At 46.1% G+C, this 21,521-nt stretch overlaps 2 protein-coding genes across 5 annotated transcripts in view; one reads left to right on the forward strand and one right to left on the reverse strand.

Moving 5' to 3' along the window:
* The first annotated feature begins 248 nt into the window (after positions 1-248).
* The window catches only part of brf1b (BRF1 RNA polymerase III transcription initiation factor subunit b), a 46,674-nt gene continuing 25,401 nt past the window's right edge, over positions 249-21,521 (forward strand). For both annotated transcript variants that reach the window (XM_047021837.1, XM_047021838.1), the window contains exons 1-12: positions 249-496; positions 975-1,179; positions 3,713-3,793; positions 6,039-6,212; positions 9,455-9,486; positions 10,395-10,467; positions 17,032-17,181; positions 18,090-18,183; positions 18,311-18,437; positions 18,697-18,736; positions 18,850-18,945; positions 19,156-19,473. In XM_047021837.1, coding sequence (XP_046877793.1) covers positions 996-1,179; positions 3,713-3,793; positions 6,039-6,212; positions 9,455-9,486; positions 10,395-10,467; positions 17,032-17,181; positions 18,090-18,183; positions 18,311-18,437; positions 18,697-18,736; positions 18,850-18,945; positions 19,156-19,473 — 1,369 coding nt within the window. In that variant the 5' untranslated portion in view covers positions 249-496; positions 975-995. The remainder of the gene's footprint in view (positions 497-974; positions 1,180-3,712; positions 3,794-6,038; positions 6,213-9,454; positions 9,487-10,394; positions 10,468-17,031; positions 17,182-18,089; positions 18,184-18,310; positions 18,438-18,696; positions 18,737-18,849; positions 18,946-19,155; positions 19,474-21,521) is intronic.
* On the reverse strand, positions 11,427-15,830 carry btbd6b (BTB (POZ) domain containing 6b). 3 transcript variants are annotated; one of them, XM_047021855.1, is made up of 5 exons: positions 15,703-15,830; positions 14,084-14,378; positions 13,848-13,938; positions 13,444-13,562; positions 11,439-13,076 (listed from the first exon to the last, which is right to left on the reverse strand). In XM_047021855.1, the coding sequence occupies exons 2-5, from the start codon at positions 14,287-14,289 to the stop codon at positions 12,044-12,046; spliced, it is 1,449 nt and encodes a 482-aa protein (XP_046877811.1). In that variant the 5' UTR covers positions 14,290-14,378; positions 15,703-15,830; the 3' UTR covers positions 11,439-12,043. The 3 variants fall into 3 exon arrangements, with proteins under 3 accessions (XP_046877808.1, XP_046877811.1, XP_046877810.1); XM_047021854.1 differs by lacking the exon at positions 15,703-15,830 and adding an exon at positions 14,605-15,633; XM_047021852.1 differs by lacking the exon at positions 15,703-15,830 and having other exon boundaries at positions 11,427-13,076; positions 14,084-15,636.

Raw genomic sequence — 21,521 nt, forward strand, 5'->3', positions numbered from 1 at the left:
CGGAAAAGATGGTATTGGCTACGTTAGGGGTGCACGGTAAAATAGTATTTTTTGAATTGCTTTTTAACAGCATTAACAATGTAATAAATCGTTCATGTCCCTTAAACACATTTTCATCTATGATTTAATCAAAATAATGGAACATTTTAATGATCTGCACATACAAATCATCATCGACAACCTTTAGCACCCCTCTAACTTGTGACTTTGTCTAGGTGTTGGAAAGTTACGTCATGTTAAGTGGACTTCTGCAAAAGTCAAAACATTGGATCAGTCTAGCATCTTGTGGATTGTACAATTTATGATCAAATGGATATGTTACAATTAAAACCCAAAGTCCATTTATTATTAATTGTTTTCTATACAGAATGCAAGCCATAATGCTCCCATGCAATTAGAAACGAAGAAAAAAAACAGACTAGCTAGAGTCTCAAGCCTTTAACCTGCAAAGCTTTGATCGTCGTCTGACGGAAACTATTCAGCCGCAGCGCCGTTGGTAAGTTAGATAGCTACTTGCACATGCAATACAAACAGCTTAGCCCATTCAAACTTTAACTAGCTATATTATTGTACATGCAATGATGCAATTAAAACTATTTCCTTACATACTGTAAGTGGGCGTGTTATAACCTATATGGGCGCGTTCTGACGTTTAACAACACCGCGTCCATGACCAAACACCAACTTTCGATTAAAGTCAATCTGTATAACCGTTTAGTTATTGCACCCACAAATCTATGTTAGTATAACGCTCGGAAATATGATACCATGGTTATTTTATACAGATTGACACTGTAATTAACTATGAATACATGAGGAAGTTAGTGCCTATAATAAAACGTTACAAAACCTTTATGGTCATTGAAAGAAGCCAATGTAAACTTTCAAGCTTTCGACAGACCAACAGGGAACCCCTTACATGTCTGCATTGGACTTGTAAAGTTTCAAACTGACCTTGCTCTCATTTGAAATAGGTTTATCACCAGGCAGTCAACATGACGTCCCGTGTGTGCAAGAACTGTGGCTGCTCCGATATCGATCTCGACCAGGCTCGGGGCAATGCTGTTTGCACAAGCTGTGGGTCTGTCTTGGAGGACAACATCATTGTGTCTGAGGTGCAGTTTGTCGAGGGCAGCGGTGGGATATCATCGGCCGTGGGGCAGTTCGTCTCTGCAGACGGTAAGACCTCCTTGCAGGGCCTATTCAAATCGGGATACTCATGCTACCATGCTGTACTATTTAGTATTCCAGATTTTTTTTGTGTGTGTGCACAATGTAGTAGGACATCCTGGTGTCCATGGGATACTGCATTTGACACAACCTACGATGCATTGGACTTACGAGGCTAAATAGTATGGCAGTATGGGTGTTGGAATGCACCCTTGCATCCGGTCACATTTTAGCAGTATTGTAAATTGCAGAATGTTTGATCGAACTTCCATTTTCATTATAGCACACTATGGTTGTGTCGTTTATCGAGGCTCACATAAACGGAAATAAACGGAATATTTGATCATTTACACATTTAGTGAGACATGACAGTTTTTTCCGATTGCTTAGACACAAAAATGTCAAATAACACACAGTTAGTGAAATCTGAGACTCAAGGAGCAAAACAGAACCCCAAACCTGCACAACTGTAAGCACATTCTCATCTTCACACTATATGCAAAACTACTGCACAGTGTTTTGCAAATCACTAAACACACTTTTCTACATTGGACACAGAAATGTAAGGTTATGTCACTTCATTGCCTTTTTAAAACTGTAAACACACCAATCAGGTGTAAGCACTATAAAAAGGCAACAGGTCAGTGTACTTGTCCTCATCAAAAATGGAAGGCAGTGTTGCAGGAAGAGGAAGAGGGAGAGGTAGGATGAGAGGGAGAGCCCGTGAAGGAAGAGGAGTAAGGAGAGGTAGACCTGAGGCCGTGGAATAATGGGGCAAATTTACAGTGTCTTATGACATTTGAACAGCGGTTGACCATTCAGAGAGCCTGGACAGAGAGTTCAGCCCAACCTCTGTTGCAACAGTGATTTGGACATTTCGACAAGAGCACAGATGAAAACTACTATTCTCTACTGTCCACTGTACATTAACATGTAGCCTACAATATGCACTATATTAGTACTTTGTACACATTCACAGCAGTCCATGATTGAAACAATATACTGTATTTCATTGCTAAATACTTTGATTTCTCTCCACAAATGTGTTTGCTGTGTTTACAGTATGTAGCCTACTATACAGTTTTCAATTTGAAATATGTTCAGATTCTCTGCACAAAACGCAACCTTTATGTAAACAATGTGGAGAAATACCGTAAATATTTTCAGCAGTGTGCAATACTAGTCTTGTGTGTTGTGTTTGGTCAACATATTCATGTACTTGTACCTACCAGGGTTTTCCTTTGCCCTTTTCAGTGAAGGCGGCCGCCTAAGCAACACACGCCTGCCGCCTTAACTACGTAGTCAGTTATTTTAATTTTTTGATTGCGATATCCGCCGTTGTCCTGTTTTCTCCCTTCCATTTCAAACCGTGACCAATGCCAGTCTCCTTTCTCTGCAGAACACATTAGTCTATCGCACAAACTAGACACCCCTCCCCGGTCTGACGGCAAACCCCACCCTACCACCTTAACTAAGACATTTTCTGCGGGAAACCCTGCCTACTCTACTGGAACAATATATCTGACAAAAATCAAACAGGTTATATCATTAGAAAAGAATAGTCAGTGTAAAAGTGTTTTAACATTTATCACTACAGTGTGTAACTGATTGAACCATGTGTGTGGCATACGGTGACAGAAATTGGTTTTTATACATGATTGTATAGTTTTGAACAAAGTGTCATTTTGCAAAAGATTGGAGGTGTTCTGCTATGTGTGTGTCTAGTTGTGTGAATTTGTGTGTTGTGTTTTGACAAAGTGAGCCCTGTTTTCAAAATTGTGCTTAAGCATTTGGAAAAAAACTGTAATAGAAGCAAAGTTCATACTAATTTTGATTTTGTCAGCTTCCAACCAGCAGATGGAGACACATTGTCATCCATTGCTGCTTGGAATAAAGCCTGATCTAGGCCAGTTGAACTGGTAGCAATCTAGTACCAGCAGGTGGCAACATATATATTTTCTTTACACTGTAACAATACACCTCTATGGTGAGCATTGTAAACAATAAAGTACATTAAATCTGTGTTCATGTAAACGATTTTTTAAGTCATTGACACTGACGCTTTAATACGTTTTGAAAGGACTCATCGGCGGTGTTGTCATGCAAACGGTGTCATTCTGTCTTCGTATTTCTTCATGAATCTTTCAACAGTGACAGTGTAATTTTTAGTGCATGACCACACTACAAGACCACACTACAAGAATTTTAAGAAATAAGAATTTTAAGAAAACAACAGTTAGTCTAATGGCTTGACACCTATATCAATCTCTCTAAGGTGTGGCGTTAGAAAGGAAGGGAACATAGGCTCAGTGTTATTTGGTGATGCTCACATTTACATTTAGCAGACGCTCTTATCCAGAGCGACTCAAAATAAGTACAGGGACATTCCCCCCGAGGCAAGTAGGGTGAAGTGCCTTACCCAAGGACACAACGTCACTTTTGCACCGCCGGGGAATCAAACCGGCAACCTTCTGATTAACAGCCCGACTCCCTAACCGCTCAGCCATCTGACTTGGGTTTGTAATTTCCTGCCGTCTCTTAGGTCCAGTCAAAGCCCCGCTCCTGGGCACCGGGTTTCACACCAGTATTGGGAAGGAGTCACGTGCTCAGACGCTACAGAACGGTGAGTTCTTCACAGTCCAGTCACAACTCTGACGTCCAACTGGGACCTGCACAGTATGCCCAAGGCATCCGTCCTCCGTACTGATCTTCATATGAGTTTTAAGTCATACATCAGCCATTTATCTCCTCACCCATCTCCACGTTCACATATCTTCGCCATCTGATTGGAAAAGTTAGGACAGAAAGAGTGAGGAAGAGAGTGAGAGAAAAAAGAGAGAGAGGGGGGGGAGAGAGCGAGAGGGTGGGGGGAGATGAACAGATTAGATTACATTTCCCACTGTGGTCTCTGAGCATACATCACACCTGGGTTGCCTCCACCAGATGAGCGCACGCACGCACGCACGCACGCACACAAACGTTCGCACACAAAACTCCCAGTCACTTATCATTCGCACCCATGCACACACAGATGGGTACAGCTGCACAAACAGGATGCCAACCATCGCTGCTGGAACATTTGGCTGTTTCGGTTCGGTTGACCTCCGCGGTTTATTCGCAGCAGAAAGGTTGATCTAATAAACACATCATTGCGTTGTGGAAAATGAGATACAGTGGCTCTGTGTTTTAGAGGCGGTTACTCTCCCCGTCTGCCTCAAAAGCGACAAAAGACTCAATGCGCTTATTTTATTTTCATGGAGACACTCTAGCAGATACATTGCAAAGGATTATGTAGGGTTTTGCTAATTTCGAACAGTCATACATTAATGGGTTTCTGAATTCAAGTAATATGGCTACCATTCAGTTTTTGTTCATTTAAACATTTTATATAGCCTATGTATTTTTTTAAATGTGTGTATATATATATATATATATAATTTTATTTTTAACTAGTACTATTATTATGTACTGATAATATTGTTAAATATAATCCTAGATAACATAGTATCATTCACCACTACGCTTTAATACAGGTCAGTAGAGCTATATAACTAATATAGCAGCGAGACAGAAAACAGCAGAGAGTGGGTGGTAGGGCAGAGATGTACAGACACAGCCCATATAAAGTACTCCGGTGTGGTTATGTAACTGTTAGATTACCCAGACTCTGCAGCCCTCCCCCTTAATCCAGAAACACACCACAGCCGTGTAAACACTAGGATTAGAAAGGTGTGTGTGTGTGTGTGTGGTGGGGGGGGGGGGTGTTTATATCTTTGCATGTGTCTGTCAGTATGTGTAATGATACTGTATGTCTGCAAAACAATAGACAACGTGTTGTATGTGTTCACAACAGGTAAAGTCAAATTGTGTTTCGGACTTTACGGCTAAACTGTGAATACGCTCACATGAATGTACATACAGTATGCAGGCATGCATGAGTGCTTCCAAAACCCTCCGCCCGACCATTATCATTGTATTGGTAGCATGGACAGTAAGTCTTATATCACACAAGTATTTACACACATACTCCCCCCCCCCCCCCACCACCACCACCACCACACACACAGCGGTTCCATAATAGAGGGATTAGACGACGCTCTTAAAAGCTTTGGGGTTATTTCTGGCGCTGGCTGGTAGGCATGCCGACAGCCATCCCTCCACCACATCCTCAACAAACCTGTTCAGAAGCAAGCCTCGTGTGCACACACAAGCACCCCCACACACACTCAGCAGGGATATGCCACTCCACAGAGCCAAGCGCATCCTGTCAATATACATCCACCGTACATAGAACCCCTCTTGTGGTTCACCACCCAGAGCACTTCAGGGAACCGAATCAGTTTTTTTCTTTCTTTTTTCTTTTATTTTGTGTACCTGTATTAAGTCATACAGATGAAGTGTGCTGTTTCTTGGTCAGGTAGTCAAGGGCTGTATTACTTTTGTCGTGTCACATGCCAAACCTGCCCCATGTGAAATGTTAGTGCACCGACCGTGCAATTCTGGGGCGTGCGTGTACGTTCTCGCTCTGGAGGGTTTGTGTGAAACGTTTGTGTGTGTGTGAGAGGCTGAACTGCAGATGGCCTCTCTCTGGGGAGTACGCAGCTGTCTTAAGCCCTAGGAGCACCACGGGAGCGGTGTGTCAGGGCCCATTACTACAGCCTGTCTGGCCCGCTCTCATGACATCACCACGACTGGCAAGCCAAAACACCTGCGTGTGAAGTCATGCCTTGGTGTTTTGTGTGTGCGTGTATGTGTAACGTGTGTGTCTTTATGTTTGTGTGTGTGCGCCCCGCCTGCGTACGCTACAGGGCGTATTGCGTTTGCGCGGTCTCTACCCCCTAACGCGGACGTGTTTTTTTGGTCTCCAGGGAAACGACAGATCCACAACCTGGGCAGCCAGCTGCAGCTCAACCAGCACTGCCTGGACACGGCCTTCAATTTCTTCAAGATGGTGGTGAGCAAACACCTGACGCGAGGGCGCAAGATGGCGCACATCATCGCCGCCTGCCTCTACCTGGTCTGCCGGACGGAGGGCACGCCTCGTATCCTTTGTGACGCGGGGGTTTGTGAGTCGACGAGTGACGCAACCTGCTGTGCAACAACGGCTCACTGTGTGGTACGTGACAAAATATGTTTTGTTTTCGCAACGTGCTGAATCATCATCAACGCTCGCCTCCCCCGCCTTCGTCTTGGGTTTCTTAACGTTCCCAGACTTGAAAAGCCCCGCACTCGACTCCATTTTCTTTTGTTGGTCAATATCCCCGCTGCACACGTACCGGGAGAGACATAAAGTGAACAATTATCTCTAAGTGATTCCGGCGGGCCAGCCTCCATCTCCGCTCATCTTCCCTCCCCGGCTCCGGCACGGTATTCTGTGCCACGTCTCCAGCCGTGTCAGGTTCACAGGAAACCCATATCCCCGAGCCCTCCGTTTGTCATCGTCGTGACTCATGTAGATAACCCTGTCACCCGGGCTCAATGTCACGGCGCACTTGAGCAGGGACGGTGTGCCGTGCACGATGTGCTGTGACATTTCTATGACAATGTGGACGTTTTTGCCATGTCGGCGACACGTCCCTCAGCATTCCCATCAGACTGCCGACAGTGGTGTACATGGGGTTTGAACTCTCAACCTCTCAGGTGGTTCGCTCTCTTCGCGAAAACCCACATGGAAATCCCTTCTGTTGGAGGCGTGCCGTCGTTCCATTTTTTGTTGCTGTAAAGACAGCACGCTTTCTAAACAGTTACATGTGTCCGATGGTGATTGGGCCATCGTAGACTGTACACGTATATAGCAGGGCGTGTGGGAAGAGTGCATGCGTTGTGTGGTTGCTAGAGGAGGACAGGTACACACGCAGGGGCGTGGGAGCCCCTAGGGATGGGGCTGGGAGCAGGGTGAACACATGGGAGCGAGGGAAGAAAGAGGATCCAGGATCCCGGGGCCTTCGCAGGCGTCCCACGCCCTCTGTTCTCTCACCACAAAAGGCGCACGCAACCGTCAGAGGTAGCGAGGAGCCGCGGCGGGAACATTTTGTCTCCGTTCGTTCCGACTCGTCTCGGCGTCACTTTTCGCGGCTTTGTCGAACCGCCTCGAACGTTCTCTCGCAATCCCAAACTCGAGCGGGGTTTTGTCTCTTGGGAGGGGGTAAAAGAAAAAAGAAAACCTCCATCTTATATGGTTGCGCTTATCAGAGCCATCGCACGAATATGGGACATTCACCTGATTCACCAACTCCGGCAGAGATGATGGAAAAGATGAGCTGGATGATAGTGGGGATGCAGCCCACAAATTGCCTGATAGCAGCACCTGACCTACTATTCGAAAAATCTCCCTCTCTCTATATTCCCATCTTGTTCCAAAAGTTCAGTGAACAACCTGAGGGGTTTTTATCCATAAACCCAAAGGAGTCCCAGCGCACAGGTAAACCCACTTGTACTGCGCCCCCAACTCAACCTCCTTGACAGGGAGCCAAGGGCACCAGTGCCTGGTGAGCCCTTCCATGTGCCCCCGGGAGACCCTGTGGCTCCGCAGGGTTAGCTTATCATTTCATTAAGATGCTCAGAGTGATTGTCCTTGCCAAACAGCCACCGTAGGCCTTATCTCTCGATGCCTGCGAAGGATAATCCCTTTCCCCTTTCCGTGGCGCTAATCTCACCCCTCGTCGGGATTAATGGGCCGCTTGTGAGGCGATGTGTGTGTGTGTGCGTGTGTGTGTATGTGTAGGTGTAGATGTAGTCAAGTGAGAGTCTATGTTGGCAAGGCAGAGCACTTTTAATGTGTTCAGTTTGCGGCTTTGTGAAGGTGTTCTGGCGTGTGTGTGCTCGTGTGTGTGCTCATGTGTGTGCTCATGTGTGTGCCCAGTGATCCCAAGTCAGGTCAGGAGAGTAAGTTATTCTCAGCCTATTAAACTGAGTGATAACCTACAGTCAGAAGCAGTCTGTCTCTAGGTGACCTCAACTGCAGTTTCTGAAAGTGTGTGTCTGTGTGTTTGTGTCTGTGTGTGTGTGTCTGTGTGTGTGTCTCTGTGTGTGTGTGTGTGTCTGTGTGTGTGTCTGTGTGTGTGTGTCTGTGTGTGTGTCTCTGTGTGTGTGTCTCTGTGTGTGTGTCTGTGTGTGTGTGTGTCTCTGTGTGTGTGTGTGTGTGTGTGTGCACGCACTAGTGTGGCACTGCAGGCCCTGTGCTATATTTAGCAGTGCCAGCCGAAGGGACGAAGCAACCATCGGGGACTTTGAATCAGCGACGCTTGACTGCAGAGAGACCCTGGCATCAGCATATGCATCGACTCATATCACAGAGGCCCACATGACAACGCCCAGTCGACCCTTCCTGTGCCACAGACAGTATTTGACCGCATGAACCCCGCCTGAGGAGGGAGCTTTAATACCGCCTGGACTTTAGAGTTCAATGTCAGAAATAGGCTTCGACATTTTCTGAGATACCGTTCGAGTTTTAAGGATTCAAACCAACCACTTGACATGATCAACTGCTTTTTAAAGTCAAAAGGTGAAAGAGAATCCTAGACTGTCCCATTTGGACACATTTTACAGATGGATTTAGTAGGAATATTTGAAATAATACATTGATCCTAAACCAGAATCGGTCATGTTCCATAAACGTAGTTTGGATATTATTCGACGGGTCCTTTATGCAGCTGACTCCGTAGTATGTAATAAAAACTTTATTGATCATGCAAACATTCGTCTTGGCATGTATGGTTCTCCTCGCACCGGATCTCCGCCCAACCAAACGGAGACACCGTCTCGACATCCGCGACAGAGAGCTATGATGCACATCCCCCCTTAGGTGGAGGGTACACACAACCAAGGGTGGAGGCCGGGGTGATGGAGGCAACAGGCAGACCATCCTGTGTTACACTGAGCAATGACGGGAGTGTGGGCAAGTTCCTTGTCTCAAAAGTGGGACACTTTGATTACGTGCTAGTAATCAGAAGGTTACCGGATCGATTCCCTGCCGTGCCAAATGACGTTGTGTCCTTGGGCAAGGCACTTCACCCTACTTGCCTCGGGGGGAATGTCCCTGTACTTACTGTAAGTCGCTCTGGATAAGAGCGTCTGCTAAATGACTAAATGTAAATCTCCGCCCAAGTCCCGTAGATGAGGCTTTGCGTGGAGTTGTTTTCGAACGTCACTCGATGTACTCATTGTTATCACATGAATCGCGAAGCATTTAGTCGATAGCAGTCATTTCCTGTGTTTAGAGTTGAATCCATGTCAATGGAGCCTACATTACGCCCATGCATTTCCTCAACTCCCTCCTGTGCAGACATGCTCCTGGACCTGAGTGATCTACTACAGGTAGGATTTACATTCTTTTTTTTGTGTGTTGGTTTTACTCACTGGTCTATTGTTCCAACTGTCTATGAAACAGCACGATCTCTTCCTTTCTTGGGATTGCTTTCAGTATATGTGTCTGGATCAAATGACAGTTACATTTCCCACTATAGTGTCTAATGTGGATAGACTACAAATGGCTGATGACATCACCCTATTCATGTGGAAGTCCAACCAAACCTTCGACATTGTGACTTGACTTTTTTCTCTTCTTCTAGATAAACTATAAAAGCGGTCTGAGTGCTATCAGATTAATGACGCATTAGCTTATAGCTCACGATTCAATTTTTTAGGTTGCTGTGTGGTTATTGGCCAAAGTAAATGACTGTCATGTGTGCATGATATGCTAGTGGGAGTTTGATGATGAATCAGTCATGGTTTTTAATGCGAGTCATTCCCAGTGGGAAGCATTTCAGTAGGACACAGCTGGTTCCTTGCTTATTTTACCCCCCCAGCTGTCATAGATCCCCATTGGAGGCTTGTTGTCAGGTCTAGAAATATGCCACCAATCCCGAGAATTCACAGCACTAAGCTGGGTGCATTCCTGATTCCAGAGAAAACGATTCCACTCTCTGGCCTAGCTTCAGATATCTTCATCTTGACCCATGGACAGCACATCCCTAAACAGAGCCAGAGCAGACTGAGGTCGACATCACTGCCCTCTGAAAACAGACTAGTTGGCTCGTAAACCAACCAGCTACTCGACCAAACAGGCCCTTTTATCCGACAGTCACCTCCTAACCGTTCATGTTTTGATTCATTTACATATAAATCTACAGGTTGGATTTGTTCATAGGATAAAAATAATTTTTTTCTAATTGAGGTGTTGAAATGCAGTTGGAACATCCTTAACATCCCTTTCCTGTCGACAGGTGAATGTATACATCCTTGGGAAAACCTTTCTCATGCTAGCCCGGGAGCTATGCATCAACTCTCCAGCCATAGGTAATGACCAATCCCTGCTCATATCTGACTACAGTCAGCCACAATACTGATCTCAGTGGATTGAAATTGTGACGATGTAATTGGTATCCGTGTCAGCTTTGCATGAATTGGCTCGTAGATTTCTTTCTGGGATTCTTTTTGTTGAGAAGTTCTGAAATCTATCCCCACTCGACTTGATAATCACAACAGTTTTTGTGTCCATGAATAGAGTTTCCTGAAAATGCCAACTGTAGGACACTTTTGGCTTCAATGAGCCCAGTATCTTTGTAAATGCACTCTTCCCTCATAAAAACGTAAGTCCTGTTTCATCGATTTGAAAATAAACACCTCCCGTTTTTTTCAAAGCAAATTCGAATGAAGTCATGCGAGAAATAGAGAGCAAACAAGGGGGTAAATATAATCTATAACACATCGGTACTCAACCTGACGTTAATGGACTTGACTGCATAATCCCATCAAGTGGACTTATTAGCAGGTCCTTATCCCGTGGCAATGCCTGCCAAGCTGGCAGGACGTAAGCTGCCATTTTCATTACTTTACCTAGCATGGGAGTTCGTATATCTGTCTGAGTGGATTGAGGCTTGAGTAATGCTTGTTTGGTTGAACCGAGTTGAACTTGAACAATGCATGAGAATCATTAGAGTTGTCTGTGCCTTCGCCACATTTAAGTGGCGTTCTGATTGCACAGTGGTGTTTCAAAGTGGAATCACGGCAATAACTTTACCAATCCATTAAGCCTGCACTTTCCTCATGGTTTCGTAGGGTCGACAAGCTTGCAAGCTGGTTGTTAATGATAAAACACAAGAATAAAGACATCTAAAAGGATGGCTTCTCAACAGTGAATGGAATAAGTTTTACCTTAAAAGCAGCACTGATACTGCATGGACCTTGACAGTTATTACCTACTCTGCAGAATAATGATGTGATGTCTTTAAATAGGCCTCAAACTGTCACACCTCATTAACAGGTGTTTGTTAAGAAGATGAAGCACTGAAGATGAAGCAATGTACACAACACAACCTGTTTCGGAGCAGAGTACAGACTTCATCCAATCCTCTATTGTCTCCAACCACACAGGCACATTCTTCGAGTGGGTGTAGTGAAAGAATAAGTGTCTAAACCGTGAAAGTTTCAGTCACAAAAACTTTTATGTTCAGCAGTTCCATAAAGCTGCGCAACTAATACAAGATACATGTCATTTGTCAGCCAGCCTCAAGCTGTAAACAAGCTTGCCTCAATGTATGTACAAAACACAACACACAAATTGAAGTGGGCCAGTAGGAGTGCAATACAACTATCTTGTATATATATATACAGTACAAGCGAGGCTGCACATCGCAGCAACAACAGTTAAATCATAGGACTTTAATATATTCAATAAATACAACCGAAGAGCATTCCTTCCCTCAAAATATGTCAAAGGTCTTAGAAGCCTTCTGTGTTAAGGTCATATCCCATTGCTACATTGTCGAAGAAGGCAAGAAATTGTTTCGGTCCCTCCAGCTACCCTCCCAGTAGGTCAAATCCAGTGGCAAAATGCACTCCGGCATGGATGTTGGTGAAGTGGAACGACGGCTCATGCATAGAAGACAAGTTCGGGGATCTGGCCCCCTTGCACTCCCGTGCCATTGGTGCTGTCTGAGGAGCACTGGAACTGGAAGGTCACCTTCCCACACTGCACCTCCGTCATTCCTTCCTGTCCAAAGTAGCTCAGCTCGTTCCCATCCAGCACGGCGCTGACCGTGTAGAACGCGTCCTGCTCCACCTGGACGGGGTGCTCGAACCACACCGAGAACGTGCTGCTGGAGCCGTCCGACACGAACGTGGTCAGGTTCTGCGCCAGAGTGGTCCCCTGGCGCTTCAGTTCGATCCGGACGCTGTACTCGGCCTTCCCGCCGCTCGAGCCGTACAGGCCCAGGCCGGCGATGAAGATCCGCTTGTCCACCGCAAACTGGATGCTGTCGCAGCGGCCCCGGTAGCGCCACTGGTTGCTCCGGTAGGCGGACGACTGGAAGCGGTGGCACCTCTGCGGGGTCAGGCCCGTCCTCTGCGCCAGCGGGAAGTCCAGCTCGGGCTTGTTGGCGGCCGTGTACCACAGGAAGACGTCGTGCGTCTCCTCCAGGGTCAGGACGTCCGACTGGGCCGCCCCGTCGGCAAACTCCGCCAGCGTCATGGTGGGGACGCGCACCATGTACAGCGCCTTGCCCAGCACGGCCCGCTTGTTGCGCGCCGTGGGCCCCAGCCCTTGCCTCCGGCACTCGGCCACGGCCCAGTCCAGCACGGCCTGGAAGACCACGGCCTCGCGCGTGTTGAGCGTCTCCCGGCGCAGGATGATCTCCAGGGTGGGCAGGTCGATCTCGCAGAAGCCGTCGGAGCGCAGCGCCAGCTCCGCCTGGGCGTCGATCACCTCCCAGCAGCGCTGCGTCAGGTCGGGCTCCTCGAAGAGGCGGCTCTGGGAGAGCAGCACGCAGGCGTTCTTGGCCTCCAGGCTGGTCTCCAGGAAGGTGACGCAGGCCTTGGCCAGGGCAGGCACGATGTACTTCTTGGCGGCGTACAGGGTGGCCAGCACCGTGTCCGCCTCCAGTTCAATCTCGTCGCTGTACATGTACCTGTGGATTACATAAGGAATTGTAAATAGTCACGGATAAAACAAAGGGTTTTTTTTGGTGGTGGTGGTGGTGGTGGGGGGGATTTATGAACAATAACATTTGAGCTCCCGTCATAGGAAACTATGTTTCAGAGCGATAATTAAGGGTTTTATCGCTTAGTATGTCCTTTGCTTACAATAAGAGCAACATGCATAATGCATCACCATAAACGTGTTATTGCAAAAATAAAGATGAGATAAGAGACTGCTTTATTAATCCCGAAAGAGAATTGTGATTGAATAAGCCGATCACGGTGGCCACAAAGTAGCTTTCAGAAGGCTTGTCTGTATGGAGATGAGGTGTAGATCTGAGATTGACATTTACTCACTTTAAGAGAATTAAGAAAGCAGCAGGCTCCACATCTGGAATATGGATCTCAGACTCCCCTTCCGCCAGGTCGCCATAAAACATGGCACCAAAAACGGAGCTTCCCACAGCCAATACATACTGTAATCACAGGAATGGAACATGTTAGTCTTAGTTGGGAAAACCTAAAGGCTTTAGTGTCACAGGTTCCAATGCGGTTCAAATGTACATTTAGAACTTGTTGAGTTGTACTGGGAAGGCATGGCAACATGTGAATTCCAGTATGACCTATGGCCATGGCCATGGCCTCAACAAGGGGAAAGGTGTGTGGAAAAAAATCTCTTCAACTCAAATTTGCCTCAGATAGATTCTTGATCGACAAAATATGCTTGGCAGTAGATGTGTACAGGTTGAAGGCACACAAACCTTGTGAGCTGGAACTTTCTGTGATTCACCAGGAGGACCCACAATGAAATGTACATCTGCCATGTGTTCGTTATTGAACATCAAGGCATTCCTGAAAGAGGAAGATGATCTTTATTCAACAGCTTCATGCATAAAGAATACAGGGCATGACATTGTATACTCATTAAACAGTAGCATATGATTATGCAACGCCCTATCATATCACATTAAAAAACCCATTTAAAATCAGCCCACACCTTTCTCGCAATGTCGGGTGAGTCGACTGCCAGCTGCTAGTCTCAACGTTGTTGTTGTTGATATTCTGCTGGGTAGCAGTCGTAGTCGGTACGGTCACCGTTTGGGTGACCTGAACGATGCTTTTTTTGCTGGCAGCAGTCACTGCGGCGTCGTTGCTGTTCGGGAGGTTGGTGTTGATGCTGGCAGGGTACAGTTCTGCAGCCATCTTCTTCTTCAAGGACAAAGTCACAATTTCATAGCATACTGGCAGCTTGCCGGACTGCTTCCCACCCTTTTTGGTCCTTTTCAAGGTTTCTGGAAGTAAAAGGAAAAATGTCAAAAACTTCATGATCCGGCCATAAAGGCAATCCGGGGGTGCTGGCATCAGCGAGCCAATCCACCTGGCAACCGATTCACAAGTTGATGTAGACTACATAAAAATTGCTCGCAATAGATTTAAACAATTATTCCCACAGTGCCTTATGGTAGTAGTGTAATTAGTGTGATGAACTAGTGGGTCGTAAATCAAACTCCTACACACCCTGAAAATATTTGCACAGCAACATCAAAGTATCCGTCCGGTTGAATAATTCCAAAGCAGTTACAATCTCCTCTTTTCCATCGCATCGTGTATGTATACGAAAATTCACTTGACTCCCATATCCATGTAATAAACTACTTCAGTTAAAAAGTGTTACAATAGCCTCCACAATAGCTGCAATGTTTCGTATGTTATTTCCAAAAGCAAAGGAACGTGGAATTAAATTGCCATTCGCGATGTAGGCTATCCCATTCGCACTCCTGGAGTAGCTTGGAAGATTTTTAACCATATAATTGTAGATGCAGGAGTTTTGTCTAGCAAAAGCTAACGCCCAGTTCCATATTGACGAATCAGAGTCATTTGGGCTTTGCACGTCAGTGGCCCTGAGGCACCTCCCACAGCTGATCTCTATTCCCTCTACAAAATTCATGGAGACGGATACGGGCTGCCTTTAACCCCTTGCAGAATTGTTGACAACCGTAAACGTCATAACTCCAAATTGCCCCAAAATAGCACGTACAAACGTTCATATTTAACAGTAGGCCATGCATACATGCTAATCAGATCTGTGTTATTTGCACGAACGTGTTAGAATTCAGAGAAATAGGGGGTTTGTATACATTGGTCGGAAAGCCAGAAAGCCCACTGGCGAAGTTACTTGAAACTACAATGTGGTACTAATACTTACAGCATAATTAAAAGGAGTATGAACTACATGTATATGAAACGACACCAAACATCTTATTTTCTAGCGACACTTTTTTTCTATTTACAAAGAGTATTACGGCTCGCCAAATAGATGCAGTGCCGTGTAATCTGCAACGAAGTAGCCTACACACATTCATGCAAATTGAATAAAGACACTACCCATGCAATTCTGGCTTTCGTGTTGCTGCAGTTATGTGAAATTTGCTCAAGACTGTGCTCTCCAATGAATTTCGAGAAAGATGAAACAGCCAATAGACCATAGTAAAAATACGCTGACTTCCCAATCGAAGGCTACAGGCTGTTCATTCGAAGTGGTGTCAACATAGCGTTAGGATTTTTAAGCATTTAGATCCATCGGAAAACACAGGACAACAATGTTTTTAACATTACCTTAAACCAAAGCGGGACGGCCGATTGACAGAGAAAAAACATTCAGGTTTGGTTACTGGACGCTTGAACGCAGCCAGAAGCAATGTTAAATCCGTAGGACTAGAGAACTAGAAGGGGGGTTGGGCTTACTGTGTCCTGCATAACCTACGTTCTCAGACCGGTTTCCCGGCTTTCCAACAGAGGGCCGTGCCACTACAAAATGGAATCATTTTGGATGGGTTAAAAAACTGATGGTCTGAAATAAGCGGCTTAAACCTCATACAATATCATACAATGGTGTCTTGCCTGGCACATTTAGCAGTGAGTGGTTTTTCGTAGTGAGGAAGTACAAAATACATTGAAACTTGCATGGTCAAACTTATGTTTTACTCAATTCTGACAGATACATAGAGAAATCCCAAATGAACACTGATGTATTATGCTGTTCCTTTTATATTATTTGATGTGTTTGTCACGCAAACCCGTGATTCAATCAAAATAAGCAAAAACGTATTGCTCTGAAAAGTTTCTTCCAATCGGTAGCATTTATTTATAGTTTCTTCTGATAATCAATCTACTATCTCTTTTTCCATCCATAATTGAACGTCTGTGAAGGTCAGTGGGAATACAGTATAGGTTACGGGCAGAAAGCTAGAAAATGAGGACAATTCCAGACTGAGCGTGCATCCTTGGTCGGACGTGGCAACCCATGGAGAACTGTCCCCTTAGAGCGGCCCTGCTCCACAAAACGGACCCAGATTCTCCCTGAACTCAATAAGGACTCTAAACCCCTGTGCCTCTCGAGCCCTTTGAGTTGAGGACATCAGTGAAAGGCGGCAGATGAAAACCAATGTCCTCTGCTCAATGGTTCATGGCAATGAGCTCACCAGATTGAGTTTCCATTCAGTAGCCCAGCTTCTGGAGTCGTACTGTACTTCAAAAAGAGGCCCCCAGTGGGATCCTATTTCCAACTTCAACTCCACAGTACTGAGGGGCCTTGAGCGAATGTCAGACTCACCTGGTCCTTTGAACCTTGACAGTTACAGTGGTCTTAATGTGAGCCAAGAAAAATTGGCAAGAGTAAATACATTTTTGTTCAGTCAAATGTGTTTGGTTAGAAATGCTGAAAACAAACTTTATCAAGAGCAGTCAAATCTATCCATGTTGCCTACGGTGGTCTGGCTGTATATACGCATCTTAACGCACAAATAATGGGTGCAGTAGATGACAATGCTATCTGTTGCCTTTACATTTCCAAAGAAACATAGACGAATCTGGAGTAGGCAGTGGGCCGTCTGATGATGAATCGAGTGGATTCTCTAATGACAGATATGGCCTTCTTTGTTCCAGACCCATGTCTGTACATTCCCCGTTTTGCCCATATGCTGGAGTTTGGCGAGAAGACCCACGAGGTGTCCATGACAGCCCTGCGGCTGCTGCAGAGGATGAAGAGGGATTGGATGCACACGGGCCGCAGACCCTCGGGGCTCTGCGGAGCAGGTACGGGGAAGATGTCACCATAGCGATGACCTTTTTGTTACTGGGGTCATTTGCAATGGACCTTGCCATCTTCAGGTCACGAGGTCCTCGCTTGAAAAGTGAGGATGGCTAAGTGCTCCTTTTGAATACTCGAAGTCATTCCTCACTTTCGAGAGGAGATATTCCTGAGGAAGAAAAAAAAGATGCACGATTTACAGTTTTGCTAGCCTGTTCCCAGATATGCTACTTATCCAGCCATGCAAGGTCAGAGACTTCTTTAATGGAACAGAGAAAATAAGATGCATTTCTGGATGATTTAGTCCTGGAACACTCTGTTCCATATCAGCAGCTATAGATGCACACAGCCTCAGTCCTAAAGTGACACATTTAAGCCAGGGCACTGTGCAGTCAGCAAGATCCCTTTCTCCTCACAAATAGCACAAACAACTTCCTCCCTGCGTATACATTCGCCTCTAAGTTTCAACCCACCAATATTTGTTCCTACCATATCTGAATAATTAATCATGTATCATGAATCATTGATGGTACTTCTCAAAAAAAATCCTCGATTGAAGGATTCAAGTTTGGAAGAGGACATTCTGGTTTTACTGTCACTGGCAGATTCTGTAAAAACAGACAATCAGTGCCATAGAGTTCACAATAAAATATTTAGATAGCTCATCCATTGTATCAAAGAGTGAAAGGCTGGTGCCAGAAAGAATAGAAGTAGCTTCCCATTTCTGCAAACTCTCAACACACAGCCCGATTCCTCTCTAAGAACTGCATACATATGAACAATGAATGTTGCTACTAGTTTGGTATGGCGGGTGAAGTACGAATGTGACTCCAGCTTGTAAAACTCCAGGTGGTAAAAGTGATCACGTGACCATGAGAGCACATCTCTAACCGTCTCCTCTCCGCTCCTCAAGCTCTGCTGGTGGCTGCCCGGATGCACGAGTTCCACCGCACGGTCAAGGACGTCATCGGAGTGGTCAAGGTGTGCCAGGCCACTCTGAGGAAGAGGTGAGCGCTGGAAACTTCCATCACCTTCTCCCCGTGCCTCTTTCCGAAAGTCTCAGTTCCTCAGAACCGTACTCGACCTCATTTTGCGGCGAGAGTGACAAAACGGTGCTTCCTCTCTCTCGTCCAGATTGACCGAGTTTGAAGACACCCCAACCAGTCAGCTGACCATCGATGAGTTCATGCGGGTGGATCTGGAGCAGGAGTGCGACCCGCCCTCCTTTACTGCGGGCCAGCGGAAAGTTCGGATGCGCCAGGTATTTGTCTTGGCACCGCCTTTATTTACTACACTGTCCATAGTTACTCTAGCGATGAGCACCCAGTAAGTGTGTCTATTGCTAAGCATTGTTCTGACGGCAGCCTATGTTTAGCCTGACAGTTTTCCCAGATACAGGTCAAGCTAAATCTCTGTCTAATGTTATACTTTCAATCAAGAACCTGTAAATCCCATATGGTGTTATCCATCTCATTTAATATGCCTTAACAACTTTTCTTCTTTTATTTCCTTTTTTTTAGCTTGAGCACGAATTAGCCAAGAAGTTGGATGAGGTTCAAGGTAGGCTTTTCCCTGCACCCGGCTGACACGCGTCTATGCATGTGGGGACGAACCTACGAATCAAACGTGACAGCTGTCTTTATGCAGCGTAACAATCGGCTCTTTACTCCCAGGGGAAATCTGCACCTATCGAGACGAGATCGAGACCGAGCTGGAGAACAGCAGGCCGAAGCTCCGAGGGATGTATGCTTCCTACACCAGAGAAACAGGTGTGTCCCTGCATGCCTCTCCACCCTATATCATCCCCGTGTCTCCACATTGAACTCTGGGCTGATCGCAACAAGACATGCCACGTGTCCTTTGGGTAAAGCACATTCCAAAGGACGTCGAGGTTCCACGGGGCGGCCGTTCAGTCACGTGTTCTCGATGCCATTCCCAATTCAAATGCCCCCCCGTCACATTCACATATGCTCCTCCAGACCCCCTGGAGGAAGGGCTGTCCCAGACGTCCGACCAACCCAGCCCCGAGGAACCAGAGGGCAACGATGACGAGCTGGAGGCGGCCGCCCAGCACCTGGAGCAGGACTTCATCTGCCAGGTGCTCCAGGAGGAGCAGGGTCTGGGCGGGCCGGGGCCGGCGGAGGAGGACGCGGACGACGTCGGCACGGTCGAAGAGGCGCCTGCACTCAAACACCCCTCCCTAGCCTCCATCCTGGGCTCCCTGCCCAGCGCAGCAAGCCTGGGCCTGGGCCTCTGTGATTCCATCCAGGAGTGTATCGCAGGGGACAAGGATAGTGGTGAGTGTGTGTATATACTCAAACCTGGCTCCAATCTCGTCGCTCGAAGAAGCCGAATGCGTTCGATTTTTGGATGCTTCTTCATTAGAACTGGGCTTCGACCTGATGGTGATGAATATGGAGGTTAGGATCTTCCTGAGCTCCCTACTTGGGATAGATGCTGCGCAGTCGTTTGGGGGGGGCGGGGGGTGGGGGGAGGAGCATTCACTCAAATACACCTCAACAACCTAGTTTTCCTGCCGGTTTCAGCGTCACCAATCACGCATTCCGTCATTATACATGAGCTGGGTGCTATATTTTGCTCGCAGTATCATAAGATGACAGACGCCTGCTTCAGCGAAAGGGCTCTGATAGCGGTATTAGAAGGAGCTAATCCCACAGTCTTACTCAGTAATCAATATGGCGCTTCTTGGTTTCAGTGGCCAGGGAGATGGCCTGGCTGATAGCCCCGAGAAGCAGTTGTTCTGGATAAGATCCCGATAAATCTTCATTAATCTTCACGCCAGCCCAAACAGAGCCGTATAAAGGTCAGGTTGGACCCGATCCAGGTTGTGGCCATATGGTGGGAGTTTGTGGAGAAGACGCTACGTCCATAAGAAGCAGCTGTCTTTCAGATCATTTGAAGCCACAGCGGTATGGTAGTCGCATTGAAGCATAGCCCTCGCAACATCAGCAAAACTCCCCAAATGTTTGCAGTGATTCCCCCCCCCATTCTTTTTGGTTGATATATTGTACCTAGGCTCGAAAAGTCATCTTTTCTTTGTTTGTTTTTACCACAAAACGACCACAAGACTTTTTGAAGCATGGGGCCATTATGCCCACTTAGCATCTCACAGATAAGTGAATTGTTTTGGTGCTTCAATCAGTGTTCTTTTGTGAAGAGATTTGGTGGGGGTGGGAGGCTTACATTTTGGAAACCTTGACAAAACGTTCAGCCCTAATGAGCCTGTGCCCAGGCATTAACCCATTGTTAGCTAAAATAAGCCGACTAGTTGTTTTCTGGAACGGATCTCAGTGTAGGTACAAAAGAATGGGGGATAAATTTGGACTTCCCAGAGCAGCAAGGTGTTTCTTAGTGGCATATGCATGACCGTATATACACACATAATAACATATTCTTATTTTAGAGTCCTGCAAACGCCTGGCAAATGCATGAGGGGATCAAAGCCCATACTTATATCCTCTGGGGCTTCATTAGCGAGCTCAATCAACCGTTTTCCACCAGCAATTAGTGTCACCGCGTAGGTAGGTGAAAAAATATACACAGATATGTATGCCACGGACATCATATGGCCAGAATAAAAAAAAAATGTGATCCACCGCTGCCCCTTGGTCGATAATATTTGTTATATAAACGTGATTTATGTGACTAGGTGTTGGTCTAGGGCGATCGCCTGCACGGTAAATGATACCAACTGAAATGGAAGCACGAGCCTGAGTACAGTCTGCGCTTCCGATGCAACCACTCGGGATCAATGAGGAGCTCATCAAAAGATAGCATTGATGAACTCATATTCATGGGAGCAAACGAAACCCTTGGATGGCGTTCAGCCGGCCATTGATTGCCATTTGGAGTGCTTTCTACGAAGCCTGTGGTCTGATCAATTCCATGAGTGATCTGGAACTTTCTATGTGGGTCACTCCATGTACATCCAGCCTGATCCATCTGTTTCTTTACTGTACACTGTGTACTGTATGTCTTTGAGCTTTTCTGGGGGGGGATTTATATTAAGATCTTTCATTTGTCATTGTTTGACTGGTGCGACGTGGTCGAACCAGGAACACATTTCCAAATATTTCCGAAAGAAATTAAGTAAAATTACATAATTCAGATGTTTTTATTTTCTCACAACACAACATGGTGTTTGATTTTTCCATAGAACCTGTCCATATCAAGATCTTTATAGTAGGTATAAAGCTTGCAGGTTTGGCGAGCACATTGTAACATCCACACCTGCTGTGTTTGAAGTATGAACATGACCGCTTGGCCCCGACCCGGTGAGCCCTTGCTGACCTCCCATTACCGCAGCTACTCTCACTGAGCCACA

This window comes from Hypomesus transpacificus, chromosome 6, assembly GCF_021917145.1.
Source record: "Hypomesus transpacificus isolate Combined female chromosome 6, fHypTra1, whole genome shotgun sequence".
Taxonomy (NCBI): Eukaryota; Metazoa; Chordata; class Actinopteri; order Osmeriformes; family Osmeridae; genus Hypomesus; species Hypomesus transpacificus.